The 23,714-nt window shown below is 43.2% G+C and overlaps 2 protein-coding genes across 4 annotated transcripts; one reads left to right on the plus strand and one right to left on the minus strand.

The window, feature by feature from the left end:
- Positions 1–491: 491 nt before the first annotated feature.
- LOC134429382 (DNA-directed RNA polymerase III subunit RPC3-like) lies at positions 492–10,853 on the minus strand. Of its 2 annotated transcripts, XM_063176534.1 has the most exons (15): positions 10,787–10,853; positions 10,439–10,639; positions 9,089–9,344; positions 8,562–8,741; positions 7,947–8,035; positions 7,227–7,331; positions 6,539–6,631; positions 5,231–5,311; positions 4,765–4,816; positions 4,031–4,091; positions 3,793–3,943; positions 2,894–2,995; positions 1,558–1,607; positions 1,324–1,473; positions 492–697 (listed from the first exon to the last, which is right to left on the minus strand). In XM_063176534.1, the coding sequence occupies exons 2-15, from the start codon at positions 10,583–10,585 to the stop codon at positions 616–618; spliced, it is 1,599 nt and encodes a 532-aa protein (XP_063032604.1). In that variant the 5' UTR covers positions 10,586–10,639; positions 10,787–10,853; the 3' UTR covers positions 492–615. The 2 variants fall into 2 exon arrangements, with proteins under 2 accessions (XP_063032604.1, XP_063032605.1); XM_063176535.1 differs by lacking the exons at positions 492–697; positions 1,324–1,473; positions 1,558–1,607 and adding an exon at positions 2,454–2,753 and having other exon boundaries at positions 2,844–2,995.
- A 183-nt stretch (positions 10,854–11,036) lies between these two features.
- Positions 11,037–23,332, plus strand: LOC134429395 (E3 ubiquitin-protein ligase RNF115-like). 2 transcript variants are annotated; one of them, XM_063176549.1, is made up of 9 exons: positions 11,037–11,159; positions 12,633–12,691; positions 13,452–13,503; positions 14,993–15,198; positions 16,520–16,591; positions 16,681–16,753; positions 18,203–18,296; positions 20,534–20,649; positions 22,197–23,332. In XM_063176549.1, exons 1-9 carry the CDS (start codon positions 11,079–11,081, stop codon positions 22,305–22,307), a joined length of 864 nt encoding a protein of 287 aa, XP_063032619.1. In that variant the 5' UTR covers positions 11,037–11,078; the 3' UTR covers positions 22,308–23,332. The 2 variants fall into 2 exon arrangements, with proteins under 2 accessions (XP_063032619.1, XP_063032620.1); XM_063176550.1 differs by having other exon boundaries at positions 11,043–11,141.
- Positions 23,333–23,714: the final 382 nt, after the last annotated feature.

Genomic DNA, 23,714 nt, shown 5'->3' on the forward strand with positions numbered 1-23,714 from the left:
GCAGATGCTCAGCTGAGCCTGGCTGGGCTGGGGAGGGCCAGAACTCAGCCAGGCCAGACTAAACCAGGTCAGACTCGGATTAAACCAGGCCAGAACTCAGATTTTTCCTTGCAAACAGCCTTAGCCCTAGGCTGCACTTACTGCCTAGGGTTAGGTTTAGGGTTTCTAAACCACAAATCCCAGAGCTCCAGGCATCCCAAGGGGAACACAAAACTACCACAACGTGCCTTCACAGCTTTTTCCTTGGAACCAGCCTTAGCCCACGAGGGCCACAGGAAACTGGCACCAGGAACCTGGGCAGGTGAGTTTTGTTCACCTGGGAGAAGGCTGGTGTTGGTGTTTGGGGACCTGGGGCTGGAGTGGGATGATGCTTGCTGAAATTCTGCATTTTGCAGGATGCCTCCCAGACCCAAACTGGCACCAATGCCAGCTCGGGCTGGTTTGGCAGTGCCTCCTGCAGTCTGCCATCAGGATCCTGACACACAGGCGCATTATTACCAAGTGTTCCTTTATTCTCCTCAGCAGCACAAGCACTGCGGGCAGAGGCACCTGCTCCCTGTCCCCACTGCCATCCTCGTCCCTCTTGTTGTCCCTGTCCTCGTCCTGTCCCGTCCCTCACGGCCTCTTCATGGTGCTCTCGATGAAGGACTCCAGCACAAAGATGGTCTCATCCACCTGGTTCTCACTGGCGTCGAGCCTGGGGGACACACAGGGATGGGCAGGGTCCCATATATTATATAATATTAATATATTTATAATATATTTTATTATATTCATTTATTATATATATTTATATGTTATTTATTTATTATCTATATATTATATTATATTATATTATATTATATTATATTATATTATATTATATTATATTATATTATATTATATTATATTATATTATATTATATATATTAACTAATATATTACTATATAATATATAAATTAATATTTATATTATAATTAACACACTATATATTATACTATATATTATATATTATATTACATAGAATATGATATATATTATTATGTATTATATGTCTATTAAATCAATATATTTTATTATTATAATAGAATATTACTATACTTTATATATTATTATATTTATGTATTTACTGATATAGAAATATATTAATAATAGTATATCATTTAATAAAATAATAAATATATATATTAAATATAGTATATAGTATATAGTATATAGTATATAATATATAATATATAATATATAATATATAATATATAATATATAATAAAATAACAGATCAAGCCTTCTGAAACACAGATCCCAACCCTCCTCTCCCCCTGTGCTCACGGCTCCCCCCTCACTTGTTGACGTTGCGTTTGAGGTTCTCCAGCTGCTGCCTCTCGGGGCCCGTGATCATCTCCTCCACCTCGTGCAGCTGCGCCGCCTCCGCCCCCGTGGCCTGCATGGAGGCCAGGATGGCCTCCACCCGCTGGGACTTCTCCAGGAGCCTCCTGCCGGGGGACAGGGACACCACGGGCAGGTGGCGGTGGCGGCCGTGCCCGCCGTGCCAGCCCAACGCCCCCGACGGAGCTCACTTGTTCTCGCGCATCTCGTGCTGCCGCCGCTCCATCAGGTTGGCCACGCTCTGCGGGAGGAACGGGGGAGAAGGCAGCGTGGCGTGAGGGGAGCACTGGGGAACACCATGGGGGACATGGGGATGGCCATTGTCACCAATGGGGGACACGGGGACGGTCACTGAAACCCATGGGGGACACGGGGACAGTCATTGTCACCTATGGGGGACATGGGGACAGTCATTGTCACCACGGGGACAGCCACTGCCACCAATGGGGGACACGGGGATGGTCACTGACACCAATGGGGGACACGGGGACGGCCACTGCCACCAATGGGGGACACAGGGATGGTCACTGCCACCGATGGGGGACATGGGGACAGTCACTGACAGCAATGGGGGACACGGGGACAGTCATTGTCACCTATGGGGGACATGGGAACAGTCGTTGTCACAACAGGGACAGCCACTGCCACCAATGGGGGACACAGGGACAGTCACTGCCACCAATGGGGGACACAGGGACGGCCACTGCCACCGATGGGGGACATGGGGACAACCACTGCCACCCCTGTGGCACCAGGAAGGAGGGGATGTCACACCTGGAGGAGGAAGGAGCTCCAGAGGGACAGGAACCAGGCCCAGGTGTACTAATAACATATCTTAATACATTAATATATTATAAATAATATATTTTTATATTATATATTATTTAGGAAAACAAAGAACACATACCATATATAATTAATATGTAATATGTAATATGTAATATGTAATATATAATATGTAATATATTATATATTATATATTATATATTATATATTATATATTATATATTATATATTATATATTATATATTTTATTTGTTTTCCTAAATAATATATATGTTGTTATAATATAATAATAATATATAATATATTATTATAATATATATGATCTTTTATATATGATATATGATATATTAAAAACTATATAATATATAATATAGATAATATATAGAAATGATTTCCCAAGGGGCCCCTACGCTCCCAAAAACCCAACAGGGCGCACACAGAGGATGGAGCTGCTGCCACCCCTGTGGCACCACAAGGGAGGGGCTGTGACACCTGGACACGGCACCTCTGGGACGGTTCCCTGCATCAGGGCCTGGATTCCCTGGCAATTCCTGCAGGGACAGACCAGGACCTGTGACCTTGGACAGACCAGGAGCAGGACCTGTGGTGTTGGACAGACCAGGAGCAGGACCTGTGATCTTGGACAGACCAGGAGCAGGACCTGTGATCTTGGACAGACCAGGAGCAGGACCTGTGGTGTTGGACAGACCAGGAGCAGGACCCGTGGTGTCTGGGATTCACCTTGTAGCACCTGTGGAGCAGCATGCGAGCAGCAGCCATCACGTTCACCGTGTACAGGTAGAAGGTGCGGGACGGAGCGTGGTCTGGGGTCTTGGGAATCTCCTGTGCAAGGGCAGAGGGGTGGTGGGGACAAACTGGAAGCATCCCCTTCCCTGGAGGTGTCCCTGTGTTCCCTCACCCCTCAGGATTCCCTGTGGAGCCTTCGCTTCTCTTTGCCAGGGTTGGGATTAAATGTGTGAGATGGAATTTCTTCTTTAGATGCAAGTAATTAATTAATTTTTATCTCTGTTCATCCTCACAAACTCTGAGTTTTACAGCGCTTTAACAAACTAAAAATGGAGATCTATGTCTCTCTCTCTCTCTGCAAGGCCTTTAAAGGATAAACTGCCCAATTAAGAAATTACACCTAAATTGTTTTTACTTTTAACCCAATAACCAACCACCCACGGCCTGCAATGGGGACTTTTTAATCCAATTACACAAAACCACCCAAAATCAAGGAGAAGAAGGAGAAAAAGAAGGAGGAGAAGGTGAAGAAGAAGGAGAAGAAGGTGAAGAAAGAGAAAAAGGAGAAGGAGGAGAAGAAAGTGAAGGACCAGCCTCCACCCTAAAATCCCCATCTTGTTTTATATTTTTTCCTACATTTTAAAACCTCAAACTCTTAAGTTTTCCACCCTGTGATATTCCACACTTCTACTCAAACTCCACACCCACAATCCCAGTTCTATCATTCAATTTTGGCAGATTTCTCCCCAGCCTCAGGTCACAGGCAGTGTCCTCCTGGGGGGTCAGTGCCTGGCAGCACAGAAAATCTCAAATTCTCAGTAAAAAGGGCCCAAATTCCAGGTAGGATCACTCAGAAGTGCCCAAAACCTGTCACACCTGGGCAAACCCCTCACCTGCAAGGCCACCAGGTTCTCTGAGAGCAACCTGTAGAGCATGTCCTTGGCTTCCTTGGCTGGGATCATGGCAAAATCCTCCACCTGCTTCTGCTCCAGGTGCTTCTTGCGCAGGAGCAGCCGGAAAATCCGGGCACAGCGAGAGCCAAACCTGCCCAGGAGGGGTGGGAGTGAGGGAGGGATGTGGGGAAGGGGCTGGGGGGAAGCTCAGGAGGGGGCTCCAGGTCCCCTTGGTCACCTCTCCTCCACGATGGACTCCAGCGTGGCCGTGGCCAGGGACACCAGGGCCTTGTGCAGGTCTGGAGGGGTTGGGGTCAAGGAGAATTGTGCAAAAATGCCCTCAAAAGTCACCTAAAATCTGCCCAAAATCACTGCCATAATCCCCTAGAAATCACTCCCAAAACCCCCTGAAAATCACCAAAAAAATCCCCTAAAAATCATTCCCAAAATCCCCTAGAAATCACTCACAAAATCCCCTTGAAAATCACACAAAAATCACCCCAAAAATCCCTCAAATCTGCCCAAATCTGACACGGCCAGGGACACCAGGGCCTTGTGCAGGTCTGGAGGGGTTGGGGTCGAGGAAAATTGTGCAAAAAATCGCCCCAAATCTGCCCAAAATCACTCCCAAAATCGTCCTCAAATCTGCCCAAAATCCCCTGAAAATCACTCTCAAAGTCCCCTGAAAATCACCCAAAACTCCCCCAAAGTCACCTCAAATCTACCCAAAATCACCCCCAAATCCCTCAAATCTACCCAAAATCACCCAAAAATCACCCAAAGTCACCCCAAATATGCCCAAAATCCCTACCCCAAAATTCCTCCCAAAATTCCCCTCCAAATTATCCTGAAACCCCCAGAAAATCCTCCAAATTCTCCACAAAATCTCCAAAATCCCCTGAAAATCACCCCAAAATCCCCAATATCACCCCAAATCTGCCCAAAATCCCCCAAAATCACCCCAAAGGATACTGACAGTGTAGGTGCCCCCTCCACTGTCCCCCGACTTCCCCACAAACTCCAACTGCAGAGACAAAATTTGGATTTTTACTTCAAATTTGGAATTTTCCTTCAAACTTGGAGTAGGAAGAGTGAGAAGATTTCAGGGGAAAAATATCTTTAACTTATAATTACAACTTTTATAACTTTAACTTAAAATTATAACTATAACGTTAAAACTTTATATATTATAAGTTAAATAACTCAAGTATTCTTAAAAATCTTGAGCACTTGTTAAATACCTTCAATGCCAATAAAATAGAATACAGAATGTTATTTAATACCTGATAAATAATTTCAACATCTTTGATATCTGTTCAATAACTTTAAAAATCTTTAAGTACCTGTTAAAAACTTTCCTTAAACTCTCAGTAAAACATGTTTTAGCCTCAGGCAGAGGAACAAGGGAGGAAAAATGGAATTAAAGGCCCAGGCTCACCGGATCATCAGCCAGCAGTGCCAGGTACTGGTCCAGCACCTGCTTCCCAATGTTGTACCCAGCTGGGAGAGACCTGAAAATCTAAAAAATATCAGAAAAAAAAAACAGGGAATGTCAAGGGATTCCAAGGGTTAAAATTGCATTGTAGAGGTTTTTTCTGTTTTGGTTAGGATTGGGATTAAATGTGTAGAGATGATACATGTTTATTAGGTTTTATATATAATATATATATATATAATATATAATATATCAGATATTACATATAACATATTATATGTATGATATATATCATATATTACATATAATATGCAAAGATTTTACAAAATATGTAATATCTAATATATAATAAATATATTAAATTATATATATCTTTATATGTTTCTATAAATATATAATATATGCTATTATATATTATAATATACAATATACAACACATTAAAAGAATATAATATAATATAATATAATATAATATAATATAATATAATATAATATAATATAATATAATATAATATAATATAACTCATATAATAGAATATCATAGAATATAAGACAATATAGTACAAAACCATTAAATAAATATAATATAATATCTGAAATTATATAGTATCAATTAATATATATTAATATATCATAAGATATTCATATATTTAATATATTATAAATAATATATTTTTATACGGTATATTACTTAAGAAAACAAAGAACATATATAATATATAATACACTATAATAATATAATATATATAGAAAATTATATAATATATATATAAATTATTTACCATATATATAAATACCATATGTATTATCTATATAAGCATAATATATAATTATATATATATATGATATAAGCCCCTATATATTATATATATATACTTATATATTATTATATAATTATATATTATGCTTACATATTATATATAAGCATATATATAACATATAATATATAACATAATATATAGCATATGACATATAATGTATCTGATATATAATGTTATATGTTATATATATTATATATTATATAATATATAATATATAATATATTATATATTATATATTATATATTATATATTATATATTATATATTATATAGTATATATTATTTATTATATATTATATATTATATAATGTATTATGTATAATATTATATATAATTATATCTTTTATTCTATATATAACATATATTCATATTAATAAACACATTCATACTATTCTGAAAAGCAAACCAACATCCCCTCCCAACCCAGAAAAACCTGAAATTCTCAGAATTTCGGGTTCCAGGAGGATTCCAGAGCTTTTTCCAGGACCCACCTCATTGGAGGAGAGGGGCTGAGTGTGGGAGGCCCCCGAGGCCGTGGTGACCTCGCTCATGCGCAGCATGGTCCGAACCACCTCGCTGCTGGTCTGTGCTGGGAAAAGGGGAATTACAGGGGGAAAAGGAGTGGGAAAAACTGGAATTAGAGTGGGAAATTCCTCACCACCTCACTGCTGGTCTGTGCTGGGAAAATGGGAATTACAGGGGGAAAAGTGGGAATTCTAGGGGGAAATTCCTCGCCACCTCACTGCTGGTCTGCTCTGGGAAAAGGGGGAGTTACAGGGGGAAAAGTGGGAATTAGAGGGGGAAAAGGAGTGGGAAAAGCAGGAATTAGAGGGGGAAAAGCAGGAATTAGAGCGGAAAAGGGAGTGGGAAAAAGCAGGAATCAGAGCAGGAAAAACAGGGACTAGAGTGGGAAAAGCTCAGTTCCAGAGTGGGAAAACTGGAATTAGAGTGGGAAAAGCTGGAATTTGGGAGGGAAAAGCAGGAATTGGAGCTGGAAAAGCTGGAATTAGAGCAGGTAAAACTGGAATCAGAGCAGGTAAAGCTGGAATTTGAGCAGGAAAAGGAGTGGGAAAAGCAGGAATTAGAGCAGGAAAAGCTGGAATTGGAGCAGGAAAAGCTGGAATTGGAGCAGGAAAAGCTGGAATTAGATCTGGAACAGCCCCAGGGGCAGGCACAGACCTGGTCCATCCGGCTGGCCACGGCATTGACCAGAGCCTGGTCACGGAAATGCTGATGGAAACGCTCCAGGTTGACCTGCCAGTAAATGCCATCATCTGGGGGAGCCTGGGGGAGAAAAAGGACAAAAAATGAGGGGAAATGGGCAGGAAAAGAGAGGGAAATTGGGCAGGAAAAGAGAGGGAAATGGGGCAGGAAAATAGAGGGAAATGGGCAAGAAAATAGGGGAAAAAGAGAGGGAAATGGGGCAGGAAAATTGGGGGGAAAGGGGCAGGAAAAGAGAGGGAAATGGGCAGGAAAATAGGGGGGAAAGAGAGGGAAATGGGGCAGGAAAATAGGGGGAAATGGGGCAGGAAAAGAGAGGGAAATGGGGCAGGAAAATAGGGGGGAAAGAGAGGGAAATGGGGCAGGAAAGGAGAGGGAAATGGTGCAGGAAGCTAAGGAACAGCAGCCACAAAACTGAGGGATGGCAGCCAGGAAAACGAGGAAAAAGCCACAAAAATGGGAATTACCCCATCCCAATTAATGGGAATACTGGGACTAAACCCATTCCTTTTAATGGGAATAACTCCATCCCTTTTAATGGGAAAAACGGTGAAAAGGAGCCATAAAAACGAGAGAAAGGAGCCACAAAAAATTATGATGAAAAAGAGCCAGAAAAACCAAAATTCCTGGTTTCCTCAGAAGATGTTTTGGGAATATGGATCTCAGCATTGCCAGTACCTCTGAGCTTCCTCCCTCCTGCTTCTGCCTTTTGGCTTTGTGCTCTCCCTCCTCTTCCTCGTCACACGAGCGTCTCCTCTTCCCTTTCCCTGTCAACCCCAAAAATTATATTAAATATATATAAATAGTATTAAAATTTTTTTATTTAAATAATAAATTTAAAATAATTTTATTTTTAAAGTAAATAATAATTTGTAAATAATTTGTAAATATTTAAGTTTATAAACAATATATAATTATATATATATAAAATATAAAATTATAAAATATTTTTTAAATTTAAGTAATAATTTTTAAATAATTTAAAATAATTTTAAAATTTATTTAATATGTTTAAATAATTAAAAATATTTTTAATTAAATTATAGATTCTAAATAAGAATACATTTAAAAAATTTAATTATAATTTTAAAAATAATTTTTAAAATTTAAATTATAATTTAAAAATAATTTAAGAATCATTTTTAAAATTTAAATGATTAATTAGAAACTATTTTTAAAACTTAAAATTTCATTTATACATAACATAAATCAACAACTTCTACTTCATCCTAGCAGTCAATACCCAAAAAATCCCCAATTTCCCAGCCCAGAATTGGGGTTGTGGGGTCTCACCGACGAGGCTGAGGCGGGGCACCGTGTACATGTCCTTGTCAGCGATGCTCAGGGCAGGGGCTGGTGGCACTTTGCCATTTGGGGGCACTTCTGGGGCCGTGGGGCACCTCTGGATGAAGTGGGTGTCTGCCAGGCGCACAAAGGTGTTGGACACCTCCGTGTAGTCCATGGTTTTCCCGTCTGGGTGGGAGGAGAGACACGGGGGGGGTGGGTGTGGGATGGTCCTGAGGCTTTGGAGAACGTGGTCGGGGTGTCCTCACTGCCACGAGCACCCCCAGAGCCTTTGGGCACATTCACAAACCCAGATAAAGCCCTGGGTTTTGAGGAGCTTCCCACCATCCATGGTCTCCATGACCTGTCCAAGAGCAGATCCTGGATGTTCCTGAGGCTCAGGAGAACACAGGGACACCATTTTCCTGAGTTTCTCCCCCACCTTCCATGGTCTCGGTGAGGTGATCAGCCACCCCACCGTATCTCTGATCCCGTTCCCCTTTCCCAGACCCCATTGTTTTGAGTTTCTCTCCCACCTTCCATGGTCTCGGTGAGGCGGTCGGCCACCCTGGCCACGGCAGCGCTCATGGGCAGGTGCCCGTGCAGCAGCAGCTCCTCCACCAGCAGCTCCCCGGGGTCCCCGTAGAGCGCCTTGGCCGTGTAGATGTAGCGGGGGTAGCGCAGGAGGCGCAGGACGCGCTCGCGCCGCGCCTCGTACTCCACCCAGCCCCGCGGCTGCGCCTCGAAGCGCGCCAGCTGGTGCTGCAGCAGCACGCACAGCGCCTTCTTCACCTGCGGGAATAATTAGCAACAAAAACGATAAAATGATAAATTTAACTGGGCCCTCTTGGTGGGGAATTATCCTGTGCCTGTTAATGGGAATAACCCCAGTTCTATTAATGGGAATTACCCTGTCCCTATTAAAGGGAATAATGGGAATTACCCCAATGGGAATAACCCGATCCCTTTTAATGGGAATAATGGGAATTAACCCATGCCTGCTAATGGGAATAATGGGAATAACCCCATGCCTGTTAATGGGAATAATGGGAATAACCCTATGCCTTTTAATGGGAATAATGGGAATAACCCCATGCCTGTTAATGGGAATAATGGAATTACCGCAGTTCTATTAATGGGAAAAACTCTGTCCCTATTAAAGGGAATAATGGGAATTACCCCAATGGGAATAATCCCATCTCTTTTAATGGAAACTACCCTGTGCCTGTTAATGGGAATAATGAGAATAAACCCATTCCTTTTTAATGGGAATAACCCCATTCCTTTTATGGGGAACAATGGGAATATCCCCATTCCTATTAATGGGAATACTGGGACTAAACCCATTCCCTTTAATGGGAATAACCCATCCTTTTTAATGGGAATAATGGCAATTACCCCATCCCTTTTAATGGGAATAATGGGAATGAACCCATTCCTTTCCAATATGAATAACCCCATCTCTTTTAATGGTAACTACCCTGTCCCTTTTAATGGGAATAATAGGAATAAACCCATCCCTTTTAATGGGAATAATAGGAATAAACCCATTCCTTTTAATGGGAATTACCCTGTCCCTTTTAATGGGAATAAACCTGCCCCTTTTTAATGAGATTAATGGGAATTACCCCACCCCTTTGAACGGGAATAACTCCGTGTCTTTTTATGGGAATAACGGGAATTACCCCATTCCTTTTAGTGGGAATAAACCCGTGCCTGTTAATGGAAATAAAACCATATAAATTTCAAATTAATTCTAAATTCATATTAACTTCCAATAATTTCATATTGCTTCCACATTAATTTCGTATAATTTCAAATATTTTCCGGTTAATTCCAAACAATATGAGATCACTTTAATATTAAAATCCCCTCCCGCCCCGTACCTGATCCGGGAGCAGCCCCGTGTCCCCCACCAGCAGCCGCAGCGGCCGCGGGCCCGTCCGGAGCAGGGAATTCCCGACTTTTTCCACGATTTCCCCGAAATGCTCCCGCAGCAGGAGGGAGCAGAGCCGGAGCTCGGCCTGGGTCATCGCGGCGGCTCCGGAATCGCGGGAACGGAACGGGAGGAAGGGAAGAACGAACAGCTGGATGGATGGATGGAGAGAGACGGGACAGAGGCTGACCCCGCTGCAGATCCCCTCCCGAGGGAGGATCAGCGCTGTCCCCGCGGTCCCGTGTCCCCCCAGCCGGGATTTCCCCGTCCCGGCGTCCCGGTGTCCCCCCGCTCTCACCACCAGACCCGGCCTAGGCCGCCATCACCGCCGCCATGACAACGGCGCCGTCCTGCTCCGCTTCCTGCTACGTCACTTCCGCTGCCGCCACCCGGCATTGCCCGGCTCCCAATGGGCGGCTCCCACCAGGGGGCGCCCTTCCGCTTCCCGCCCTTGTGGGGCCGCTCTATCCCGCTCGGCCGCGCTTTGCAGGCTGGGCGCGGAGCAGACGAGCTGACCGGACGTGCGGGGCCGCTCTGGCCCGCGCTCGCTGCTCTGGGAGGAGTGACGGCAGCGGCGGCTGTGAGGGAAGATGGCGGAGGCGGCGGCGGCGGTGCAGCAGCACCGGTTCTTTTGCCACAGCTGCAAGGGCGAGGTCAGCCCCAAGCTGCCGGTGAGCCCCGGGAAGGGAGGGCCGGAGAGGGGGAGCCCCGAGCGGGGAGGGCCGGGGGGAGAGCCCCGAGCTGCCCGGGCGGATGGAGGGACAGGGGGGATCCCCCAATGGCTCCCGGGGCCCCTGAGGGAGGGGTGACCTCCAGCCCCCGAAGTTGTTCCCTCATGGAACAGGAGATCCCCCAACATCTGGAAAGGGGCTGCGGGAATGTTCTGTTCCTGATGGAAATGGATCATTCCATAACCCTCGTCCCATTCTCATCCTGCTCTGCTCCTCCGGCAGAGTGGGGATTGTCCATTACCCCTAAATTATCCCAAAGAAAATGCAGGGAATTATCCCAGTTCCTGGGAATAATCCCTGGAAATATCCTACAGAAAATGCAGGGAATTATCCCAGTTCCAGGGAATAGTCCCTGAAAATATCCCAGGAAAATTCCTGAGAATTATCCCAGTTCCTTGAGATATCCAGGGGAAATCGAGGGAGTTATCCCAGTTTTAGGCAATAATCCCTGGAAATATCCCAAGGAAAATCCAGGGAATTATCCCAGTTCCAGAGAAAAATCTCTGGAAATATCCCAGGGAAAATCCATGGAATTATCTCAGTTCCTGGGAATAATCCATGGAAATATCCCATAGAAAATGCAGGGAATTATCCCAGGGAAAATCCATGGAATTATCCCAGTTTTAGGGAATAATCCCTGGAAATATCCCAGAGAAAATCCGGGCAATCTGCAGGATCCCACCCACCATCTGTTCCCCTTTCCCTCCCTGCAGAGTTATTTCTCCCAAATTCCATTTTTATCTCTCTCCAGCTCCTGGGTGGCAAGCTGAGACTTTCCAGATGGACTCCAAGAGCAAAAATAGTCCAGAAATAAAAATATTCCAAAAATAAAAATATTCCAAAGCTCCCAGGGATGCTGCAGCATCCCACCTGCTGCTGGTAGTGGTAAAATTTGATCCAACCCAAAAAAAAAATCTTATTTAAAACTCAAAATTCTGCTCCAGGATTTGGGTTTGAGAGGAATTCCCACAAAATCCACGCTGAAAATTTGGAATATTCCAATAAAAAATCTGAGATTCCACAAAATCCACGCTGAAAATTTGGAATATTTCAATAAAAAATCTGGGATTCTCCCAGTTCCTGGCATGTGGAGAGGGAAGATCCATGGAAATATTTTTTTGGGGTTTTTTTTTGGGATTTTTTTTCTTCATTCTGGGATAAAAATCTGGGAATGGGAACAGGGAAAAATTTTATTCTTGGGAGGAATTTTGTTCCTGGCCTCTGCAGCTGTGGTGCCCAAATTCCAGGGGATTTTCAGATTTTTTTCCAGATTTTTTTCAGATTTTTTTTTCAGATTTTCTGTTGTTTTGAGCTGTTTGACATCCGGGATCAGGAATCTTCCTGAAGGGGAAGATTTTTTCTTTAGAATTTGAAATATTTTGGGATTAATTTTCATTCTTTTTGCCTTGCCAGGAATACACCTGCCCTCGCTGTGAGTCCGGCTTCATCGAGGAAGTCACTGATGATTCCAGGTACCAAAAATCCAGAGAAATTCAATTTATAATGAGGATACTCCATGTAAAAATGCCATTTTTTACTATTTTTTTAATGTATTTTTACCCTTTTATCATTTACCAAAAAAACCCGCTTTTTTGGTCTTCTTGATATTTTTACACTTTATGGTCTTTTTTTTTTTTTTTAGCTTTATGATTTTTTTTGTTACCTTTTTTAGAATTTAAAGAAAAAAATTTTTTTTTTTTCCTAAAGAAAATAAAAATAGTTGTATTTTTTAGTATTTAGTAAAAAAACCCAATTTTCATTATTTTTGGGGGGGGTTTCTTCTCTTTTTTGGTCTTTTTTTCTTCCTTTTTTAATATTTCTGTTCCTCTTTTTCTTATTTAGGGGAAAAAATCCTTTTAACTATTTTTTGTGTTTGCCTCTTTTTTCTCTCTTTTTTTGGCCTTTTTTTCCCCCTTTTTGATTTTTTCTTATTCTTTTTCATAATTAGGGGGAAAAAAACCCATCTTTTTCCTATTTTCTCAGTTCTTTTTTTTGACTTTTTTGGTCTTTTTTTTTCTTCCCTTTTTAATTTTTTTCTTCCCTTTTTTATATTTTAAAAATATTTTCATATTTTGAAAGTGAAAACCCTTTTTTCAATTATTTTTTTTACTTATTTTTCTCTCTATTTTCACCCCTTTTGGGGATATTTCAGCAAACACAGGAGGGGATTTGGGAATCTCAGGGGGGATTTTAGGAATTAAGCCCTGCCCTCACTTTTCCTCTTTTTCCCAGTTTTTTTGACAGCAATTCCCTGGATGACAGCCCCTCCTCTCAGTTCTCAGAGGTGAGTTTTCCTCCTTTTTCCTGAGAATTTCCAGGATTTTGGGGACTTTTAGAAGACTAAAACTTGACATTTTAGGCGTGAGAGGAAAAAGAGGATTGAGGGAAAATCCTGGGATTTGTTTGGGAATGCTCAGCCAGGTGAGGAGGTTTCTCCTGCTCCCAGATTTTCCAGAATATTTCCATTTTAAAGTCGAAATTTGGAGGAAATCCACTCAATCCTGGGCCAGAAATGGGGTCACCAAATAGAATTCCAATCTGGATCCATCCTTCCTAAATTCCTTCCTTCCTAAATTCCTTCCTTCAGGTATCCCCCTCTTCATCTGGGTCCATTTATCCAAAATATTCCTTGGATATCAGTTTGGATGCCAGAAATTCCTGAATTTCACAGAGATCCATCCTGATATCCCAGAAATTCCTGAATTTCCAGTGGGAAAAGTTTGGGTGTCCCAAACCCTCAGATTGTATCCAGGTAGGAATTCTTGGCTCCTCCCCCTGGGCACAGCATCACCCAATGGGATTCTGGAATTTTATCAACCACACAGGGACACTCAATGAACAAAAGATATCTCCACTGAAATGTTAATTGTACAAGAGATAAATCAACTGCCCAATTAACAGCTGGTAACTGTTAATTGACTGTTAACAAGCCCCATCTGGTTGTCACTGTGTTAATTTTAACAATTAACAGCTGATAACCGCCCCACCTGATTTTAACAGCATTAATTTTAGCAATGAACAGCTGATAACTGTTTAACAATTAGCAGCTGGTTTTAACAGCATTAATTTTAACAATTAACAGCTGATGCCTGCCCCACCTGATTTTAGCACTGTATATTTTAACAATTAACAGCTGATAACTGCCCCACCTGGATTTCAGTGTTAATTATCACAATTAACAGCAGACACCTGGATCTCAGTGTTGATTATCACAATTAACAGCAGACACCTGGATCTCAGTGTTGATTATCACAATTAACAGCAGATACCTGGAATTCAGTGTTAATTATCACAATTAACAGCAGACACCTGGATCTCAGTGTTAATTATCACTATTAACCTCAGATACCTGGATCTCAGTGTTAATTATCACAATTAACAGCAGACACCTGGATCTCATTGCTAATTATCACAATTACCAGCAGACACCTGGATTTCAGTGTTGATTATCACAATTAACCTCAGACACCTGGATTTCATTGCTAATTATCACAATTACTAGCAGATACCTGGATTTCAGTGTTAATTATCACAATTAACAGGAGACACCTGGATCTCATTGCTAATTATCACAATTACCAGCAGACACCTGGATCTCAGTGTTGATTATCACAATTAACAGCAGACACCTGGATTTCATTGCTAATTATCACAATTAACCTCAGACACCTGGATCTCATTGCTAATTACCACAATTAACCCAATCCCTGCCCCCCTCTGCCAGCTCAATCCCACCCACACCCTCCCCCAGCCTAACCCCGCGCTCTCCACAGCTCTGGGACCACCTGGACCACACGATGTTCTTCCCGGATTTCCGGCCCTTGCTGAGCAGCAGCTCGCTGGATGCAGAGCCCAGGGACGTGGACAGGGGTGCCCCGGGAGAGCTTTGGGGTCCCAGCCGCCCCCCACGGCTGCCCATGCCCCGCAGGTACCGGGCACGGAGCAGCTCCCGGCCGGAGCGCTCGCCGGCCATCGAGGGGTGAGTGGGCTCTGCTGGGGGCACCGTCAGGAACTGGGTCAGTAACTGATGTGGGGTGTGGAAAACTCTGATATAGAGTGTGAAAACCAGCATGGAATGGGGTGAGTGGGATCTGCTGGGTGGCACCATCAGGAACTGGGTCAGTAACTGATCTAGAGTGTGAAAAACTCTGATTTAGAGTGTGAAATAAACAGCATGGGATGGGTGAGTGGGATCTGCTGGGTGGCACCATCAGGAACTGGGTCAGTAACTGATGTGGGGTGTAAAAACCAGCATGGAATGGGGTGAGTGAGCTCTGATCTAGAGTATGAAAAACAGCATGGAATGGGGTGAGTGAGCTCTACTGGGTGGCACCATCAAAAACTGGTTCAGTAACTGATCTAGAGTGTAAAAACCAGCATGGAATGGGGTGAGTGAGATCTGATCTAGAGTGCAAAACACCAACAATGAAAGGGGCGAGTGAGCTCTGATCTAGAGTGTGACAATCTGCTCAAAAATTCTGATCTGGAGTGTAAAAACCAGCATGGAGTGGGGTGAGTGAGATCTGCTGGGTGGCACTGTCAGGAACTGGTTCAGTAACTGATCTGGAGTGTGAAAAACTCTGATATAGAGTGTGAAATAAACAGCATGGGATGGGTGAGTGAGCTCTGCTGGAAAAACTCTGATCTAGAGTGCAAAAACACCAGCATGGAATGGGGTGAGTGAGATCTGCTGGGTGGCACCATCAAAAACTGGTTCAGTAACTGATCTAGAGTGTGAAAACCAGCATGGAGTGGGCTCTGATCTGGAGTGCAAAAAACCAGCATGGAATGGGTGAGTGAGCTCTGCTGGGTGGCACCATCAAAAACAGGAGTGGTGATGGTTCAATAACTGATCTGGAGTGTGAAAAACCAACATGGAAAGGGGTGAGTGAGCTCTGCTGGGTGGCACCATCAAAAAGAGGAATCGTGATGGTTCAATAACTGAAAACCAGCAACAACCAGTAAAAAAGCAGCATGGAAAGGGTTGAGTGAGCTCTGCTGGGTGTCCCAGCATGGAAAGGGGATTGCATTATCAATCAAAACAAATGCACCTTTATTAAATGACCATAGTAAATGTGTTAAAGGAATTGGGGGAAAAGGAAAAGAATAGGAAAGAGAAAGTGGCTATAGCTACCAAATGTAGAGAGACCAAGGCTTTTGTCCCACACCTGCTCTCTCTCTATTTTGGAGCTTTCTCCAGGGATTTTCACAGCCACGAGCAGCAATTCCTGCTTTTCCTGCCCTTTATTTCCTCCCACCGTTCATTCCCTGGCTGAACTCACCCTTCCCTCCTTTCCCAGGATAATCCAGCAGATCTTTGCCGGCTTTTTCGCCAACTCAGCCGTCCCTGGCTCGCAGCACCCCTTCTCCTGGTGAGTAATCTCCCAGATCCCAGCAGAGAATCCCAGGCAGCCTTGGGAATTTGGGAATTCTGGGCAATTCTGGCCTCTCCCGTTGGCAGGAGCGGGATGCTGCACTCCAGCCCCGGCGATTACGCGTGGGGACAGAGCGGCCTCGACGCCATCGTCACCCAGGTCAGTGCCGCTGCCACGTTCCCTGCAAAAAATCAATTTTTTTTTACACCCAGCATTGAAGCTGAGAAGCCTCAGAGAAATGAAACCAATTTGATTTGCTTCTCTTGTGTTTTGCTGCTTGGAATGTGGTTTGGAGATTGGTTGGTTGGTTTCATGTAAATTATTTTGACTTAATAACCAATGAAGAGAGAGTCGGGAATTTTCATTATCATTCTTTGTAGCTTTCTGTCTGCATCCTTTATTCTTTAGTATAATTTAGTATAGCATTCTTTAATATAACGTAAAATCACAGAATAATGAAGAACACAGAGTCAGATGCAGGTTTGAATGGGAATAATAATAAAAATAAAATTATAAACTCAACCGGGCGCTTTTAGTGGGAATTATCCCGTGACTGTTAATGGGAATAATGGGAATAACCCATCCCTTTTAATGGGAATAATGGGAATAACCCCATTCCTTTTAATGGGAATAACCCCATTCCTTTTAATGGGAATTAACCCTTTCCTTTTAATGGGAATTAACTCATTCCTTTTAATGGGAATAATGGGAATAACCCATTCCTTTTAATGGGAATAATGAGAATAACCCCATCCCTTTTAATGGGAATAATGGGAATAAACCCATCCCTTTTAATGGGAATTAACCCATTCCTTTTAATGGGAATTAACCCATTCCTTTTAATGGGAATAATGGGAATTAACCCATCCCTTTTAATGGGAATAATGGGAATAAACCCATTCCTTTTAATGGGAATTAACCCATTCCTTTTAACGGGAATAATGGGAATTAACCCATCCCTTTTAATGGGAATAATGGGAATAAACCCATCCCTTTTAATGGGAATTAACCCATTCCTTTTAATGGGAATTAACCCTTTCCTTTTAATGGGAATTAACTCATTCCTTTTAATGGGAATAATGGGAATAACCCATTCCTTTTAATGGGAATTAACCCATTCCTTTTAATGGGAATAATGGGAATAAACCCATCCCTTTTAATGGGAATAATGGGAATTAACCCATCCCTTTTAATGGGAATTAACCCATCCCTTTTAATGGGAATTAACCCATTCCTTTTAATGGGAATTAACCCTTTCCTTTTAATGGGAATTAACCCTTTCCTTTTAATGGGAATTAACTCATTCCTTTTAATGAGAATAATGGGAATAACCCATTCCTTTTAATGGGAATTAACCCATTCCTTTTAATGGGAATAATGGGAATAAACCCATCCCTTTTAATGGGAATAATGGGAATTAACCCATCCCTTTTAATGGGAATTAACCCATCCCTTTAAATGGGAATTAACCCATCCCTTTAAATGGGAATTAACCCATCCCTTTAAATGGGAATTAACCCATCCCTTTTAATGGGAATAACGGGACTCACCACATCAGCTCCAGGGGCCCATCCCTGCTCCTGAGCTTGGCTTTCTCCCCCTGCACAGCTCCTGGGCCAGCTGGAGAACACAGGGCCCCCCCCAGCAGACAAGGAGAAGATCTCGTCGCTCCCAACGGTGCCGGTGACGCAGGAACAAGTCGGTGAGTGCCTCCATCCCCACCATCCACGGGCACTTGGGTGCTGCTCTTTGACATCCTGAGCTCCCCCATTTCCATTTTGTGCCCCTGGAACTGGGCTGGAGGCTGGCAGCTCCCCAGCTTTGCTGCTGCCACCTCTGGGCTTCGGTGCTCCCAGGAATGTTGGAGCTCCAGCGTTCTCCAGAGTGTGTGGGGAGTCCTAAAATGTGCCATGCTGACTCTTCCCCTTCCCATAATGATTTTCTCCTCCCCATGATGTTTTTTTTTTCCCCCTCCCCATGATTGTTTCCCCCTCCCCACAATGATTTCTCCATCCCCATGATGATTTCCCCCTCCCCATGATGATTTCCCCTTCCTCATTATGGTTTTTTTCCCCATCCCCATGATGGTTTTTTTCCCATCCCCATGATTGTTTTCCTTTCTCATGATGATTTTCCCATCCCATGAGGATTTCCCCCTCCCCACAATTATTTCCCCCTCCCCATGATGATTTTTGTCCCCTCCCCATGATTGTTTTCCCTTCTCATGATGATTTTCCCCTCCCCACAATGATTTTTCCCTCCCCATGATGGTTTTTTTTCCCCTCCCCATGATGATTTCTCCATCCCCATGATGGTTTTTTCTCCTCCCCATGATGATTTCCCCCTCCCCACAATGATTTTTCCATCCCCATGATGTTTTTTTTTCCCATCCCCATGATTGTTTTCCCCTCTTATAATGATTTTCCCATCCCAAATCCCTGTTTGTGCTCTCAATCCCTTCTTCCCTTTCACACTCCACACACTCTGCTCTGGGAGTGCTGTGGAAATCTGCCAGCAGGGACCTGGGGGATATCTCAGCACAATCCTGGCTTTGCAATTAAAATTCCATAAATTTTTCACCCCATCAGGGACCTGGGGGTGTCTCAGCACAATCCTGGCTTTGCAATTTAAAATTCCATGAATTTTTCACCCCAAGGATCCCTCCCAGAACCCAACTCCTCCATTATGGTTAAAGCAGACATTTCTACCCGGGATATTTTTATCCTGTGGTTTTCCACACCCTTCTCTCATCCTCTTTTCTGGGAAGCTGGAATTCCACGTGGCTGAGCCCACAGAGCTGGGCAGAAATTGTGAAATTTTGGAATATCCGAAAATCCCTGGGATCACCAAAGGAGCTCAGGAATTCTTTGTTCTCTGCATTGTCCAGCCCCAGATTTTTGGATGGATGATGGATGGATGGATGGATGATGGATGGATGGATGATGGATGGATGGATGGATGGATGGATGATGGATGGATGGATGATGGATGGATGATGGATGGATGATGGATGGATGATGGATGGATGATGGATGGATGGATGGATGGATGGATGATGGATGGATGATGGATGATGGATGGATGATGGATGGATGATGGATGGATGGATGGATGGATGATGGATGGATGGATGATGGATGGATGATGGATGGATGATGGATGGATGGATGGATGGATGATGGATGGATGATGGATGGATGGATGGATGGATGATGGATGGATGGATGGATGATGGATGGATGATGGATGGATGATGGATGGATGGATGGATGGATGATGGATGGATGATGGATGGATGGATGGATGGATGGATGATGGATGGATGGATGGATGATGGATGGATGATGGATGGATGGATAATGGATGGATGGATGATGGATGGATGGATGATGGATGGATGGATGGATGGGTGGATGGATGATGGATGGATGGATGGATGGATGGATGATGGATGGATGATGGATGGATGGATGGATGGATGATGGATGGATGGAGGGATGGATGATGGATGGATATGGATGGATGATGGATGGATGGATGGATGGATGATGGATATGGATGGATGGATGATGGATGGATGGATGGATGGATGATGGATGATGGATGGATGATGGACGGATGGATGATGGACGGATGGATGATGGACGGATGGATGATGGACGGATGGATGATGGACGGATGGATGATGGACGGATGGATGATGGATATGGATGGATGGATGGATGGATGGATGGATGATGGATAGATGGACGGATGGATGGATGGATGGATGATCCTGGCAGCAATTCCTCGCTCCCTGCTCCATCCCCATCCCCCCCAAGCCCCCGTTACCCCACCCCTCCGTTCCCCCTGTGCCCCCTGCCCGCCCCTCTCTGCCCCAGCCCCCCGAGCTGCCCCCGCCCCAATCCCTGACCGCTGCCCCCATCCCCATCCCCACAGACACGGGGCTGGAGTGCCCGGTGTGCAAGGAGGATTACACCGTGGCCGAGCAGGTCCGGCAGCTCCCCTGCAACCACGTCTTCCACAGCAGCTGCATCGTGCCCTGGCTCGAGCTGGTAAGGTCCCAAAAAAACCCATTTTCGTCATATTTTATCTTTTTTTTCTTTTCGTTAGAGATGGAATTTTGAGAATGGAATATATTATATTGCACCTAATATATGACGTATATTGGATGTTGAGGATTCAAATTACAAGCTGCAAAATAAACCTAACCCTAACGAGTTTTCTCTCTAAGGATAAACTGTCCAATTAAGAATCGACACTCAAATTATTTTGATTTTTAACCTAATAACTCATCACCCCCAGCCTGCAATGCAAAATTTTCTAACTAATTATTTCTTACTAATTATTATTTCTAACTACTCAAACTCATGAAGAAGAAAGTGAAAAACTTCCTAAAACTAAACTCAACTAACTGCCCTACAATTTTTATTTTGCCTTAGAAATATTGCTGCATTTTAAAACCTTAAATTCAAATTTTCCCCCCCACAGCACGACACGTGTCTGGTGTGCAGGCAGAGCCTCAAGGGGGAATTATATAATTATATAATACTAAAACTCATGAAGAAGAAAATGAAAAACTTCCTAAAAATAAACTAAATTAAGTGTCCTAAAACTTCTGTTTTGCCTTAGAAATATTGCTGCATTTTAAAACATTAAATTCAGATTTTTTCCCCCTCCACAGCACGACACGTGTCCGGTGTGCAGGAAGAGCCTCAAGGGGGAATTATATAATACTAAAACTCATGAAAAACTTCCCAAAACTAAACTCAACTAACTGCCCTACAATTTCTATTTTGCCATAGAAATATTGCTGCATTTTAAAACATTAAATTCAGATTTTTTTCCCCCCCCCACAGCACGACACGTGTCCGGTGTGCAGGAAGAGCCTCAAGGGGGAATTATATAATTATATAATACTAAAACTCATGAAGAAGAAAATGAAAAACTTCCTAAAAATAAACTAAATTAAGTGTCCTAAAACTTCTATTTTGCCTTAGAAATATTGCTGCATTTTAAAACCTTAAATTCAAATTTTCCCCCCCACAGCACGACACGTGTCCGGTGTGCAGGAAGAGCCTCAAGGGGGAATTATATAATTATATAATACTAAAACTCATGAAAAACTTCCTAAAAATAAACTAAATTAAGTGTCCTAAAACTTCTATTTTGCCTTAGAAATATTGCTGCATTTTAAAACATTAAATTCAGATTTTTTCCCCCCCCCACAGCACGACACGTGTCTGGTGTGCAGGAAGAGCCTCAAGGGGGAATTATATAATTATATAATACTAAAACTCATGAAGAAGAAAGTGAAAAACTTCCTAAAAATAAACTAAATTAAGTGTCCTAAAACTTCTATTTTGCCTTAGAAATATTGCTGCATTTTAAAACATTAAATTCAAATTTTCCCCCCCCCAGCACGACACGTGTCCGGTGTGCAGGAAGAGCCTCAAGGGGGAATTATATAATTATATAATACTAAAACTCATGAAAAACTTCCTAAAACTAAACTCAACTAACTGCCCTACAATTTCTATTTTGCCATAGAAATATTGCTGCATTTTAAAACATTAAATTGAAATTTTTCCTCCCCCCCCAGCACGACACGTGTCCGGTGTGCAGGAAGAGCCTCAAGGGGGAAGATTCCAGCAGGCAAATCCCAAACCCCGACGCCTCCGACAGCCCAGTGCAGGAGAGATGGACATTCTGACCCTGCTGGCAAAGGTTCTGCAGCCTTCCAGAAGGTTCCAGGGGCGTCTCCCAGCTCGAGGTGTGCGTTGAGAATTCCACCAGACCCCCCCAGTAGCAGGATTTAGGGGGCCCCACCCTGTGGGATCGCAGCACCGAGCGCTCTTCTCCCAGGAATTTTTCCTTCTGCTCCACGGAATTGCCTCGTTAGCCCTAAATTGGGAAGGTTTTGGGAGTGTTTTGCTTTCTTTTTTTTTTTTTGTATCAGAAAAGGTTTGCTTTGTTTTTTTTTTTTTTTCCAGTAGGGGCCTGATCCGAAGAGGGGTTGCATCCCTCGTACCCTTCTCTGGAAAAAGGTTGGGATCAAAAAAAAGGGGATTTTTGGGATCTTCCTGCACTCCAGGAGATTGGAGTTGGAGCCACAAGAGATTTTATTGCCCCAGGTTGGGATGGGATCCTTGGGGGTCTGTGAAATCATGGCAGGTGGAAGGAGGAAGGTTCTGGAAGCCTCAGGAGCCCCCCGTGGTCCTGGAGAGGCTCTGGGAGCTCTGTGGGATCAGGAATGCTCTGAGCAGGGTTTTGGTCTCATCCTGGACAATTTTTGGGGGTTGATTGGGGTTTTTTTGGGACCCTTTTCCACGTTGCCCCAGGTGTGTCCAAAGCTCCCTGTGCCCCCCACGAGTCATTCCAGGCAGGAATTATGGAATTATGGACCATTCCCTTGGCAACCCCCACCCTCCCCATAACTTAAGGAAACTCTTGATTTTTCCTCATTGTTTTCAGAGTTTGGTTTGGTTTTTTTTTTGTTTGTTTTTTTTTTCCATTTCCTGTGACTTTTCCAGGTCTGAATCCTGGGATTTTTCCTCGTGGTATCCACAGGCAGCCCTGGGGGGGACATTGTGACCCCCATCCCTCGTGTCAGGGGGGGGAAAAGTTCCCAAACCCCTTGGGCTCGGTGGCTCCACATCCACGTGGATTTAATTCCTGATTTTCTTTGCTCTTCCGTCCAATAAAGGCCTTTCTCAAAAAATTCCCTTTCTCAATGAATGAATTCCCATTCTCAATGAATGAATTCCCATAATTAATGAATTCCCTTTCTCAAAGAATGAATTCCCTTTTTCAGTGAATTCCCTTCTCAAAGAATTCCCATTCCCAATCAATTCCCTTTCTCAATAATTTCCCTTTCTCAAAGAATTCCCTTTCTCAATAATTTCCCTTTCTCAAAGAATCCCCTTTCTCAATTAATGAATTCCCTTTCTCAAAGAATTCCCTTTCTCAATGAATTCCCATTCCCAATCAATTCCCTTTCTCAATAATTTCCCTTTCTCAAAGAATTCCCTTTCTCAATTAATGAATTCCCTTTCTCAAAGAATTCCCTTTCTCAATTAATGAATTCCCATTCTCAATCAATTCCCTTTCCAATGAATTA

The sequence above is a fragment of the Melospiza melodia genome, chromosome 25 (genome assembly GCF_035770615.1).
Source record: "Melospiza melodia melodia isolate bMelMel2 chromosome 25, bMelMel2.pri, whole genome shotgun sequence".
Classification (NCBI taxonomy): Eukaryota; Metazoa; Chordata; class Aves; order Passeriformes; family Passerellidae; genus Melospiza; species Melospiza melodia.